This window comes from Myxine glutinosa, chromosome 7 (assembly GCF_964187855.1).
Source record: "Myxine glutinosa chromosome 7, kmMyxGlut1.1, whole genome shotgun sequence".
Lineage (NCBI taxonomy): Eukaryota > Metazoa > Chordata > Myxini > Myxiniformes > Myxinidae > Myxine > Myxine glutinosa.
In genome coordinates this window covers 153,458,608-153,472,939 of record NC_136267.1, presented here as the reverse complement: position 1 = coordinate 153,472,939, position 14,332 = coordinate 153,458,608, and the positions used below count along the sequence as shown (strand labels likewise).

At 42.0% G+C, this 14,332-nt stretch overlaps 1 protein-coding gene across 1 annotated transcript; it reads left to right on the top strand.

Moving 5' to 3' along the window:
- The first annotated feature begins 1,085 nt into the window (after positions 1–1,085).
- Positions 1,086–2,365, top strand: LOC144893099 (uncharacterized). Its single transcript, XM_078782759.1, has 2 exons — positions 1,086–1,202; positions 1,391–2,365. The coding sequence occupies exons 1-2, from the start codon at positions 1,086–1,088 to the stop codon at positions 2,363–2,365; spliced, it is 1,092 nt and encodes a 363-aa protein (XP_078638885.1).
- The last annotated feature ends 11,967 nt before the right edge of the window (positions 2,366–14,332 follow it).

Genomic DNA, 14,332 nt, shown 5'->3' with positions numbered 1-14,332 from the left:
AGGGTAATTCTGAGGGGGTTCTAAATGGTAATTCTAAAGGGTTCTAAATGGTAATTCTAAAGGGTAATAAATCGTAATTCTATAGGATAATTCTAAATGGTAATTCTAAAGGGTTCTAAACGGTCATTCTAAAGGGTAATAAATCGTAATTCTATAGGATAATTATAAAGGTATCCAAAGGGTAATTCTGAGTGGGTTCTAAAAGGATAATTCTAAAGGGTTCTAAACGGTAATTCTAAAGGGTAATAAATTGTAATAGTAGTGTATATATGTTGCTTCTGGGACACTCTCATTTTCCCATTGACTTACATGTTAATTTTTCCCCTCCCTCATTGCCCCTAAACACCTCTATTTCTCTCACCCTGTTCTTTACGAACCTTATAACCTTTTGACATGTTATCCTTATTCATTAGACCACTTAAACAATGGTCCTTCTGTGTGAACCTGTGATCCTTCTGACCTTATGGACCTTTTAACCTTTTACTCTTAATATCATCTGGTGAATCATCTTTGACCCACTCAAACAACGACCCTACAAATATTTGTTTATGCGTGGGAAATAATTTAATTCTCTTGCCACTCCCTTCACCATCTAATATATTAACAAAAAAGATGTTTGAGTTTGGTTCTTTATTAAGATATTTTAACTGAGCTAAGATAAAATGGTAAACCTCCCTCAATGTTCTTGTTTGAGCGCCTCCAGTGCCACACACTTTTTGGTAGGCTCTGCCCACTTTTTGTTAAGCTCCGTCCACTTTTTGGTAAGCCACGCCCACTTTTTGTTAAGCAACACCCACCTTTTTACTAAGCCCGCCCACTTTTTGTTAAGCCACGCCCACTTTTTTACCAAACCCGCCCACTTCTGCTAAGCCCCACCCACTTTGTTAAGTCCCACCCACTTTATAAACTCTTCAGCATTGTATCATTTCCAGGTAATACATTACATCATTTTCAGGGAATTTCCATCACATCATTTCCAGTTAAGACACGCCCAGGGAATTTCCACAGGAAATGACACACCCAGTCCTTATAAAAGGCACCGACCACACAGGCTTTTTCAAACATGCTTTCTGCTTCACTTGAGAATGGACTACTATGCCGAAATGGAATTGGATAATTTTGCTATTCCTTGGAGTCCTACTACCTGTGTAGAACTCAACCTTCAGATTGATGAACTGGACTCGAACCTCTTATCAATGGAGGTAAGTTTGTTTATTTATTTATTTATTTATTTATTTAATTAATTATTAATTTAATTATTAATTTTAATTTTTTTTTTTAGATGAGACTCGTGTAAGAGTTAACAAAGTTTATTTTAATATTCATAGAGCTTGATTTATACAAATAAAAATATTGTATTAAATTAATACATTGTTATTTTCTTTCACAGGAAATTGTATCTGAGATACGAAATGAAAATTCTGCTTTTAACACAACTTGGGATGAAGTTATTTTTTTGTTTGAAGACATTTTGAACAACCAAGACCCCCAGAACGAGTTCTACCTTGATGACCCAGCCAAAGAGTTATACCTTGGAGATCCACAAAATCCTGAAAAAGAGTTTTACCATGATGATACTTGTTGTGAGTTATCAAAACAAAACCCACTGAACAAGTTCTACCTTGATGAGCCAGAATACAAGTCATACATTGGAGACCCACAAATTTCTGAAAATTGGGAAAGGGGAGTTCTCCCTGATGGTCCGCAGTTATACTATGTGAGACACATCATAGAAACCCTAAAAAATTGGGAAACGGGAATTCTCCCTGATGGTCCGCAGTTATACTATGTGAGACACATCATAGAAACCCTAAAAAATTGGGAAACGGGAATTCTCCCTGATGGTCCGCAGTTATACTATGTGAGACACATCATAGAAACCCTAAAAAATTGGGCAAGGAGAGTTCTCCCTGATGGTCCGCAGTTATACTATGTGAGACACATCATAGAAACCCTAAAAAATTGTGAAATAGGAATTCTCCCTGATGGTCCGCAGTTATACTATGTGAGACACATCATAGAAACCCTAAAAAATTGGGAAAGGGAAGTTTTCCCTGATGGTCCGCAGTTATACTATGTGAGACTTATCACGGAAACACCCAATATTTCTGAAAATTGTGGTTCTACCTTGGGGACTTGGAAAGATGGTTATATTTTTGGAGACTCGGAATGGGGGTTTTGTTTTGATGACTCGGAATGTGATACCTATCTTGGAGGCTCAACAGGACTGTGGTTATACCTTGGGAACTTGGAAAGTTGGTTTTATTTTGGAGACTCTACCTGTGGGGTTCCTCTTGGAGACTCTTTGGATTCTAAAGCAATGAACAATGTTCTTTATTTAATGACGCTTGATTTAAGCAACTAGGGCATGCCCGTACTATATATATATCTAAAATTATATCCCCCCCCTCTATTTACATGAAATGGTTTGGTCCAAAGCGAACGGCTTGCGAGTACGGTGACAATCCCCCCCCTCTATTTACATGAAATGGTTTGGTCCAAAGCGAACGGCTTGCGAGTATGGTGACAATCCCTCCCCTCTATTTACATGAAATGGTTTGGTCCAAAGCGAACGGCTTGCGGAGTTTGGTAAAGAAATCGCCATAGCGTGCACAAACGCGCAGGAAAGCGAAAGAATCGCAAAGTAGTTTTAATTAGTTTTAAAACATAGTTTAACGCCAACATAGTTTGCCAACGTGAAATAAATGAATACGCTCTCAAATGTGCCGTCCGAGGCAGAGTCTGTTCGCCACGTTCGGCACACGTGATAGCTCGCTGCTCTCTGATTGGTTGAATCGTTTTTTGGACATAGCTCGCTAACTACTTGTCCGATTAATATGAAACCTTGAAAAGGCACATCCTCGGGTCCCCAGCAATATACCTGGCAAGTTTAAAGTATATCGGACCCGTGGTTGTCGAGAAACAGCGGTCACAGACATACAGACATACAGACATACATACATACATACATACATACACACAGAGATTACTGGAATTATAGATAGATATCAAGAAAGTTCGAGGAAGAAAATGCTGGAAAATTCTTTCTTCCCATTTCTACTTCTTCAAACTTGAAAGCCTTGAAAGACAGAATTTGGAGGAAGAGGAAAAAAAAAAGAAATACGTATTTAAAAAAAGAAGAAAAGAAAGATTATGTTTGGGTTTGGGTGGGATTTTGAATGTGAGGGTTAGGGATGGGGTTGGGTTAGGGATGGGGTTGGGTTAGGGTTGGGATTTTGAATGTGAGGGTTAGGGTTGGGTTAGGGATGGGATTGGGTTAGGGTTGGGATTTTGAATGTGAGGGTTAGGGTTGGGGTTGGGTTAGGGATGGGGTTGGGTTAGGGATGGGGTTGGGTTAGGGATGGGGTTAGGTTAGGGATGGGGTTGGGTTAGGGATGGGTTGGGTTAGGGATGGGGTTGGGTTAGGGATGGGGTTGGGTTAGGGTTTGTATATTATTATGACTCACTCACACATACACACACACACAAAAGTTAAGCCCCAACTGAAAAGTTGTGGGATTCTGTGTTTGGGGTTCACAGATTTAAAAACGTATCCCCATTATACACACACAAAAGTTAAGCCCCAACTAAAAAGTTGTGGGATTCTGTGTTTGAGGTTCACAGATTTAAAAACGTATCCCCATTATACACACACAAAAGTTAAGCCCCAACTAAAAAGTTGTGGGATTCTGTGTTTGGGGTTCACAGATTTAAAAACGTATCCCCATTACATTTTATTTATTTATTTATTATTTTCAAGGGTATTATCTGCTTACTTGTGTTTTTTGTAATTCTTGTGAGTAAAATGAACCCAAGATTTCTTCTCCATTTAAATCATATAATTTGTAGGTCCAAGGGACTGTATCCATTACATCAATGATTTTAAATAATTCACGAGTCCATTTTTGTGTATAACCTTTCTCAAAATGACTTCCATTTGTATATTCTTACAATATCACCAACTTTAAACTTGGGCTTTCTCAAATTAATCTCCTTTTCATATTCTAATTTTGTAAATGTTTCCAATGGTTTTGATTTTGTTGATGAATGAACTGTATTATTGTAATTATCTACAATATCCTGAATTAAATACACCCATTTTTGAGAACCGAGTTGTGTGAATTTTTTATATAATTTCTCTTTTAAAGTATGATTAAAACGCTCAATAACAACTGCCTTTCCTTCATTAAAGGTGCTGTATAATTTAATACCCTTCCCCTTAAGAAATTTCATGAATATTTTGTTATAGAACTCTGTTCCCTCATCAGTCCATAACTTCTTTGGTTTCCTTTTATCTCGATCAAATATTAGCTTAAAGGCTAACATTAAAGTATCACCCCTTTTATTTTTTAAAGGGACAACCCAGGCAAATCTACTCCTCAAATCAATAACGGTTAAAGCATACCTGTATCCCCTGTCATTATTCAATTCGATTAAATCAGCGGACCATATGTGGTCGGTGTATTTAGAATAAACCTTCCTTCTTTTAAACTTTGTGATTATAGGTTTGTGTAATTCTTCAGCCAAAAGCTCCTCAGTCTTGATGACATCATTAGAGCCTAATAGTTTTTTGAGGAATAACCAAGACCAAGTTTCAATTTAGCATTTATCAAATTTCTCACAATAAACCTATCAACTTTCTCTCTCAACGTTGGATTTTGTATCAAAGACAAATTATACAACATTTCGCTGTCGGCTTTATGTTTTTCAGTCAACGTAGTGGTTTTCCCATAAGCAATATCATGCTTCATACACACTTCGTCAACCCTATTTGTAGGTTTAGACCAAGGTTTAGTATTGTCAGCCTCATCTAATCTTTTATCCAGGTTTGTTCCTGGACCACAGAAAGAATACCCTGGAAGGTGTAATTCCCCTGGAATTCCAGTTGTTGTAAATTTACTTCCTGACAGAAACTTTTGTATATCTCCTCCTCTTTTAGGTGAGATGAATTGGCACTTTTTAGAGCCACACACTTGACATATTCCTTTTTGATAAACTCTATTATTTTTAGCTTTAACATAAGAGATATTTTTAGATTTAGTTTTCTTTTTACATTTGAGACAATAACTCATATTTATTTATCAGAAAAATTCCGACAGAGTATCAAAACCTTTTTGGTTTTTAACATATACATTTCTATCTTAATTTTTAAAACATAAAGGATCCTAAGGAATGCCTTCACTCTCTCCTCCATTTATTTACAAATAAAAACTAACTAAAGTCAATGACACCAACATCATCAATCACATAATCTTTTCCTTCTTCTTCTTCTTCTTCACCACTTTCACGTTTAAATCTCCTCCCTGAAATTGAAGACATTGACGTTGTTATTTTTGAAACCATTATCTTCATAAGAGTTGTTAATTCTTTAATTTCCTCTTCGGTGCGTTGAGATTGATTTATTTGCTGTAATACACTCAATCTTTTACGAATCTCACTGATTTCCATCTTTTTATATTTTTCCTCCCTCTCTCTTTGCTCCCTTTCCTCCCTCTCCTCCTTCTCCTTTTTCTCCCTCTCCTCCTTCTTTTTCTCTCTTTCCTCCTTCTCCCTTTTCTCTCCTTCCTCCTTCTCCTTTTTCTCCCTCTCCTCCTCCTTTTTCTCCCTCTCCTCCTTCTCCTCCCTCTCCCTTTCCTCTGTTACGTGGTCCTCCCGGTAACTACCTGGTCTTGGTGACCCCCGGACCGTGGGAGGGACCCCGCCAGAAAGATATATGGTTTATACGCTTTCGTAACGCAATCAATATGAATTCCGGTCAAGAAGAAACCCCACACCAAGGATCCGGAATAATCAATAATATATTCACTGAGCAATCAACAACCATCAACAATGCACAATCAATATTACAACCATGTGAACTCATCTACACAAACTCTAAGATGGCCATCTTAATCTTATACATTCCTCACGTGAGCCCCACTCCTGACTCCCTCCGTGGTCAATGTCTCTCCTCTCCGCACACGGGCGGTTGAACGAGCCCCGGGCGGACGTGCTCTAAACGTGCCGTCTCGGACTGGGGCCGCGGCTGCAGCGCACCTCCTTGCCAAGCCACGGGGCAAACCCAGCGCGGCGTCCAACGTGCGCGAGGCCCCAAGTGCGACCCTTACGCGTCCTTGTAGATGGGCAAAAACCCAGCGCGGCTTCCGACGCGAGCGAGGCCCAACGTGCGGACCCGTACGCGTCTTTGTAGACGGGGCAAAACCCAGCGCGGCTTCCGACGCGAGCGAGGCCCAACGTGCGGACCCGTACGCGTCTTTGTAGACGGGGCAAACTGTCCCGGACGCTTGGTTTCGTGCACGAACTCACGGTGACTGGACGTGTCAAAAGGTATTTACCGCCCAGGTAACTCCTCTCGCCAGACGTTTCGCAACGGCGCGTTTTCCGCGCAGCGTAAGGTCGATTCCACCTTCTCGTCGTCGCGGGGCGAGGAAGAAGGAACCTTCCTTTCCCTCGTGTCTTTTTCCTCCCTTTCCCGTCACTTCCGCTTCCGGCCACTTCCGTTTCCTGCCACTCTTTTAGAAGGGCTCCTGACCCTCCAACCACAACAACTACACAACAACTTAATATACTACACACGGAAGCAAAGACCTGCATGGTACTTCACATACATTCACATAAATATGTAACACTCCCCCCCTTCAAGAAAGAAAGTTTGAACCCAGCGAAAACTTTCTTTGCCGGCCAATTTGGAGAAACAAACCAGATAACTCAACCCCCCCACATTATCAGTTCCCCCCGGGCACAGTTATCACTTAAAAATAAAGCCAGTTAAGCCACTCGATAGCACTTTTCCGGGAGGCCAAGCCGAGTATTCACTACATGGATGCCTTTAGGAACGCGGAGTTCACGGTTAGTCCGTGCAGGAAAGTTCTCTACATGGGCGCCTTGAGGAACGTGGAGTTCACGGTTAGTCCGTGCAGGAAAGTTCTCTACATGGGCGCCTTGAGGAACGTGGAGTTCACGGTTAGTCCGTGCAGGAAAGTTCACTACATGGACGCCTTTAGGAACGGCGTTCACGGTTAATTCGTGTAGGAATCTTGGCTCGGCGGCTCCGCCGCCTTCAGTGCTTCAACTTCTCAGAACGTCCCTAATAATTAGGGTGGGACCACTGGTCCCTGTAGTCCCCTGAATACCGGTCTTCTTCTCGGCCACTACTTTGCCCATTCTTCCTTCGGGAGCGGCCGTAACTCAGGGAGCCTCCATAATAATATTGACTGCGGCCACCACCAAAACTACCGCCCAGTTGTCCTCTCCTGTAGACCTCTCGACGCCTACGAAATGCCTTCCCTACTGTTATGGTCCGACCCTCCAAATCCTTGCCATTCCAATTCTTCTCTGCCTCTCTGGCGTCTTTTGTGCTGGCAAACGTGACAAAGCCGAACCCTCTTGACTGTTGCGTTTCCCAGTCTCTTACCAACCGCACTTCCACCAGTGGCCCATATCTGTTGAAGACAGAGGTCAGAACTTCTTCCTCTGTTTTGAAGTTCAGTCCCCCTACAAATAACTTGGCACTTTTGTCACCATCCCGAGCTGGTGTGGTGTTATTTTCCCTGCTGGGCTCTTTATCCACCCTCAGGTTACCATAAACTTGACCCCCGGCCAAATCATTCCCGAGAACCACAGATACACCCTCTACAGGAAACGTGGCTTGTAAACCGACGGTGACCGGTCCTGACACCAAATCGGACTCCAACTGGATGACCTGAAGGGGAGCACTAACACCGCCCCCGATCCCCTGTAAACGAACACTATCCCCCGTTGCCGTCTCCTCGGACCATGGCAAAATGCCTTCAAGCATTAAAGATTGATGGGCCCCTGTGTCTCTCAATATCCTAACCGGTCTCCGGTTAGTCGAGGCTCCATCCAGTGACACAAACCCCTCGGAAATAAATGGTTGGTAACCCTCTTGATGGCGATTTCTTACGCTAGCCATCGCATTCGGAGTTGTAATAGTCGGACTCCGCTCTGGGTTGTCCCTTTTCATGAGGTAACAACTGGACATCAAGTGTCCAGGTTTTTTGCAAAACGCGCAAGTAGGCCCGGAGGAAAAACTCGGGGTCTGCCTCGGGCCCCCCGAACTATAAGTTTGTCTTGGGCCCGCATCCCTCTGATTTCGAACCGGTGGGGTATCATAGTTGTCCCCATAATCATCTCGAGGCCGCCGCCATGTATGGTCGTTCTCCGCACCTGCTGTTCCCCACCTCCCCTGCGGAGATCTAGGCGAGGAGTTAGGTTCGTGGACCCCTATTCGGTGGGTTAAGGCATAATCATCTGCCATGGGGGCTGCGTCCCACAACTTTGGTACCTTCTTTTCCTGCAGGTACACTTTGATGTCCTCGTGGACACACTGCTGGAATTCCTCCACCAGGATCAAGTCCCGCAATGTCTCGAAGTCTTTCCCGACTCCTTTTGACTCACACCACCGATCAAACATGTTTTCTTTCACTCTGGCAAACTCCACATGGGTCTCACTCTCCCTCTTCCTGGCATTCCTGAATTTTTGCCTGTAAGCTTCCGGAACCAACTCATAGGCCTTGAGGATGTGCTTCTTCAGTACCTCATAATCTGCACATTGGTCCATTGGTAGCGCCGAATAAATTTCCTGAGCTTTCCCCACCAGCACACTTTGTACGAGTATGGTCCAGGCCTCCTCCGGCCAGTTTAATTGTCGAGCCACTTTCTCAAAGTGTGGGAAGAATTTCGCGACTTCCTTTTCACTGAACGGTGGAACCAGCCTCACATGTCTGCCCACATCCCAGGTTTTCTGGTGAGGTGTCGACCCCGTCAGCAAGGGTGGTGCCTCTCCCCGTTCTCTCATTAACTCCAGCTCCTTGAACTTGATTTCCCGCTGAAGCTGCATGTCACGTTCCTTTAATTCCCTTTCCGCTTTTCTCTCCTCTGCTTCGAGGTCCCTTGCAGCTCTCCTTTCCTCTGCTTGTTCCTTTTCTCTTCTTTCCTGGAGTTCTCTTTCCACTCTCCTTTCCTCTGCTTGTTTCTCTTCTCTCCTCTCCTCTGCTTTCCTTTCTTCTTCTGCTCTTTCCTTTTCTGCTTTCCTTTCTTCTTCTGCTCTTTCCTTTTCTGCTTTCCTTTCTTCTTCTGCTCTTTCCTTTTCTGCTTTCCTTTCTTCTTCTGCTCTTTCCTTTTCTGCTTTCCTTTCTTCTTCTTTGATCCGTTCCTGGCTCCGTAATTGCAACTCCAGTTTCCGGAGCTCCACGTCTTCTGGTTCTTCGGGTAGCCACTCCCAGGCTAACTCGTCCCATGTTCCTAATCCCACCATAGATTGTATCACCGTGGCCTGCAACTCTGCCTTCCTCAAATTAGTTCGGACCTCCAAGTTAAAATGTTTGGCCAATTTCAAGAGATCCGACTTTAGCAACGCTCGGAACTGTGCCTCACTCGGGGTTACCCCAAAGTTCTGTGCCACAAACGCCATGGTGCCTATCGTTAACACCTGTTAACCTTCACCCCAAGACTTTCCCCAATTTCTCAAAAAAAAATATTACCAATTAATAATTAATTAATAAATTTTAATTACCAAAAATATTATTATTTTATTATTTTATACACTTTTAGATCCCGGACGTAGACCCAATTGCGAAACCGCAAATCGTAATTTGGACGAGCCCCCAATTCTGTTACGTGGTCCTCCCGGTAACTACCTGGTCTTGGTGACCCCCGGACCGTGGGAGGGACCCCGCCAGAAAGATATATGGTTTATACGCTTTCGTAACGCAATCAATATGAATTCCGGTCAAGAAGAAACCCCACACCAAGGATCCGGAATAATCAATAATATATTCACTGAGCAATCAACAACCATCAACAATGCACAATCAATATTACAACCATGTGAACTCATCTACACAAACTCTAAGATGGCCATCTTAATCTTATACATTCCTCACGTGAGCCCCACTCCTGACTCCCTCCGTGGTCAATGTCTCTCCTCTCCGCACACGGGCGGTTGAACGAGCCCCGGGCGGACGTGCTCTAAACGTGCCGTCTCGGACTGGGGCCGCGGCTGCAGCGCACCTCCTTGCCAAGCCACGGGGCAAACCCAGCGCGGCGTCCAACGTGCGCGAGGCCCCAAGTGCGACCCTTACGCGTCCTTGTAGATGGGCAAAAACCCAGCGCGGCTTCCGACGCGAGCGAGGCCCAACGTGCGGACCCGTACGCGTCTTTGTAGACGGGGCAAAACCCAGCGCGGCTTCCGACGCGAGCGAGGCCCAACGTGCGGACCCGTACGCGTCTTTGTAGACGGGGCAAACTGTCCCGGACGCTTGGTTTCGTGCACGAACTCACGGTGACTGGACGTGTCAAAAGGTATTTACCGCCCAGGTAACTCCTCTCGCCAGACGTTTCGCAACGGCGCGTTTTCCGCGCAGCGTAAGGTCGATTCCACCTTCTCGTCGTCGCGGGGCGAGGAAGAAGGAACCTTCCTTTCCCTCGTGTCTTTTTCCTCCCTTTCCCGTCACTTCCGCTTCCGGCCACTTCCGTTTCCTGCCACTCTTTTAGAAGGGCTCCTGACCCTCCAACCACAACAACTACACAACAACTTAATATACTACACACGGAAGCAAAGACCTGCATGGTACTTCACATACATTCACATAAATATGTAACACCTCCTTCTCCTTTTTCTCTCTTTCCTCCTTCTCTTCTTCAACTCCTTCCTCATCCCTTGCTACCCTTGAGTTTGAACCCCAAAGAATATTATACATATACTCATCTGGATTTTGAGATATTCTTGTGTCTATAATTATTTTTCTCATAATAGGATACCAATAAGATTTGTTGACGATTTCTAAGAGTTTTATATTTCATAACTTTGAGAAGTTCATTTTTATTTAATATTTTAAACAAGTCTCTATTTGTGGGTTTAACAATATCAGTATAAGGCCAGTTTTTAATGACAAAATTCCCATGTATATGCTCCAAATCATAAGGTATGTAATACCGAGCACCCTTTTCTTGTAGGTATCCTTGAATACAAAAATTATAATTCTCTTGTAGTCTGCTTCCTGCCATTTATGTATCAGAAATATATGTGAGATTAATATTACGAGGGCATGCCCGTACTATATATATATCTAAAATTATATCCCCCCCCTCTATTTACATGAAATGGTTTGGTCCATTCGCAAAGCCAAAGCGGACGGCTTGCGAGTACGGTGACAATCCCCCCCCTCTATTTACATGAAATGGTTTGGTCCAAAGCGAACGGCTTGCGAGTACGGTGACAATCCCCCCCCCCTCTATTTACATGGAATGGTTTGGTCCAAAGCGAACGGCTTGCGAGTACGGTGACAATCCCCCCCCTCTATTTACATGAAATGGTTTGGTCCAAAGCGAACGGCTTGCGGAGTTTGGTAAAGAAATCGCCATAGCTCGGTAACTACTTGTCCAATTAATTTAAAACCTTGAAAAGGCACATCCTCGGGTCCCCAGCAATATACCTGGCAAGTTTCAAGTATATCGGACCGGTAGTTGTCGAGAAACAGCGGTCGCATACACACACACAGACACACACACACACACACACACACACACACACACACAGAGATTACTGGAATTATAGATAGATGACAGGTAATACCACCCCATCTTCCCACTACCAAATTGGTTTGTATTCCTTGGCTTTCTATCCTTATCTCATGACCTTCCTTCTTTGTCATGCTAACCATCGCTATACTATCATATATTTTTCTTTGCTTAAAACCATGTATTTGTTGTTTATTAATTGTACTTCCACATGAATCCTTATCCTCACCAAGTGGATAATATTCTTCTTTACGAGACTGATTAAAATCATGTAGGGTCTTCTATGTTTATTGAAAAAGACCAATTATACCCTAAATCAGGCATATCATACCCCCATTTATTAATTCGCATATTAACTATATGTCCTTCTTTATAAAATTCAATTGTAAGCAGGTAGTTAAATTCAATGAGGAAAGATGTATGGTCAGTATAACCAGGTGTTGTGGTTGTAAATTTTACTTGTTTAACAAAACGTGCTGTTTTCTTTAAAAACAAATATATTGTGATAAATCACTTAATCTAATTAAGTCATTCGCATCTGTAGGGTTTGGATAATTGATTAATTTATAAGTATTCTTCATATTAATATTTTTACTTACACTATATTTTTGTCGTTCAGCCTGTGCCTTTGTATAACTAGGGCATGCCCGTACTATATATATATCTAAAATTATATCCCCCCCCCTATTTACATGGAATGGTTTGGTCCAAAGCGAACGGCTTGCGAGTGGTGACAATCCCCCCCCTCTATTTACATGCAATGGTTCGGTCCAAAGCGAACGGCTTCCGGAGTTTGGTAAAGAAATCGCCATCGCGTACACAAACGCGCAGGAAAGCGAATGAATCGCAAATTCGTTTTTATTAGTTGTAAAACATAATGCCCAATTATTCAATTAGCGCCAACGTATTTTGGCTGTTTGCAATTTAATCGCAAGGCAAAGTAGAAAGAGAAGAGGGGAAAAAAGAAAAGCCTTGCCTTGCTGCAAACAGCTGCTGCAAACAACAACAACAGGGAAGGCTGCACTGTCCGGAAGTTGGCATATCGCAGTTACGATTATTTTAGTGTTAATGGCCAATTATTCAATTAGCGCCAACGTATTTTGGCTGTTTGCAATTTAATCGCAAGGAAAAGTAGAAAGAGAAGAGGGAAAAAAAGAAAAGCCTTGCATTAACGCATTAACGCTTGCATTGCATTAACGGTTCGGCACACGTGATAGCTCGCTGCTCTCTGATTGGTTGAAGCGTTTTTTGGACATAGCTCGGTAGGTACTTGTCCGATTAATTACAAACCTTGAAAAGGCACATCCTCGGGTCCCCAGCAATATACCTGGCAAGTTTCAAGTATATCGGACCCGTGGTTGTCGAGAAACAGCGGTCACAGACAAACACACAGACACACAGACACACAGACACACAGACACACAGACACACAGACACACAGACACACAGACACACAGAGATTACTGGAATTATAGATAGATAATTTGATAAATCAATATCCTGAGAGGATTTTCCAAAGATAGAACCATCTTTTCCAACATAAGTCATTTATATTAGATTAAAAATGATATCATAAAAATTTTCATTATTGTTGAGTTGAAATAATACATATAAACATAATTGACCACAACATTTAGAATTAATTTCTTGAACTTGAAATGTTTGATAAACACCATTCTGTAAGAATTGTATTACTTCAACAGGTGGTGGCATACCATAACTATCAAAATAATATTTATCCTGACTATTATGAATACAAACCCAATGAGAACCATTCTGTGTGTCTAAATTCATAATAATATTCTTTGTATTCTTATTTATATGTGTTAATTCATCTCTCATACAAATAACCACATTATCAATTTTTAGTGTTTTACAATACTTAGCTAGTTCTATATTTGACGTTGTATTCTTTCCAAATTGTTTAAACCATTTATCCATTTATTTATGAGAAAGATACAATCCATTACCCCGTTTAGTTAGTTTAACACCCGCTTGAGCGATAGAGGAAAGCATATCTCCAACCAACAATCTAGCTTTATCAGGTAGACTTTCAAGTTTTTGAGCAAAATCTACAATTACACCACTTCCACTAGTTTGTTTCTCCAACTCCTTGTTATGTCTTTCCAATTCTTTTTGAGCTTTTAGTTGTGCCTTCCTTTCGTTAGCAGTTTTTACCGCTGCTGAAATATCACCAGTCAATGCTCCCGCCGCACTTAAACCAGCAAATAAAGGAATTAGAAACGGGAGAAATCCTCCTCTTGACTCGTCTATTGAATATTTCTTTAACATAGGTTTCGTCATTTTAATTTTAAGTGATCCAACATCATTTAGTGTTTTTACTTGTGTGTGTGTGAGTAAAACATCAATTCTTACAGCTCCTTTTCTTTGAATTGTATTAACATTAATAATACAAGGCTTTTGATTTTGAATACAAGATGTTAATTTATTAAGATTGATTTGATTAACATATACCCCAAGCATTTATTTATGAGAAAAAACCTATGTGATATTAATCATAACACCATTATCTGTATTAATCTGTAATTCTGTTTCCTCCAAAAGCAAACAATATGCATTAACCTCTTCACTCTCCCCTCTTTCAATGTATAGAGAAGTATCCACTCGATTAGACTTTATAGTTTCCTTTTGAGAACTCAGGTCAATTGCATAGATTGTATAAAGTTTTTGAAACGCAACCATATCCAAAATAGGATCATTATTACCGTTGCTTTCACACACCTTTTGGTAAGACTTGTAGGCTTCCGCATAATCATTTTTTTCCCAATCA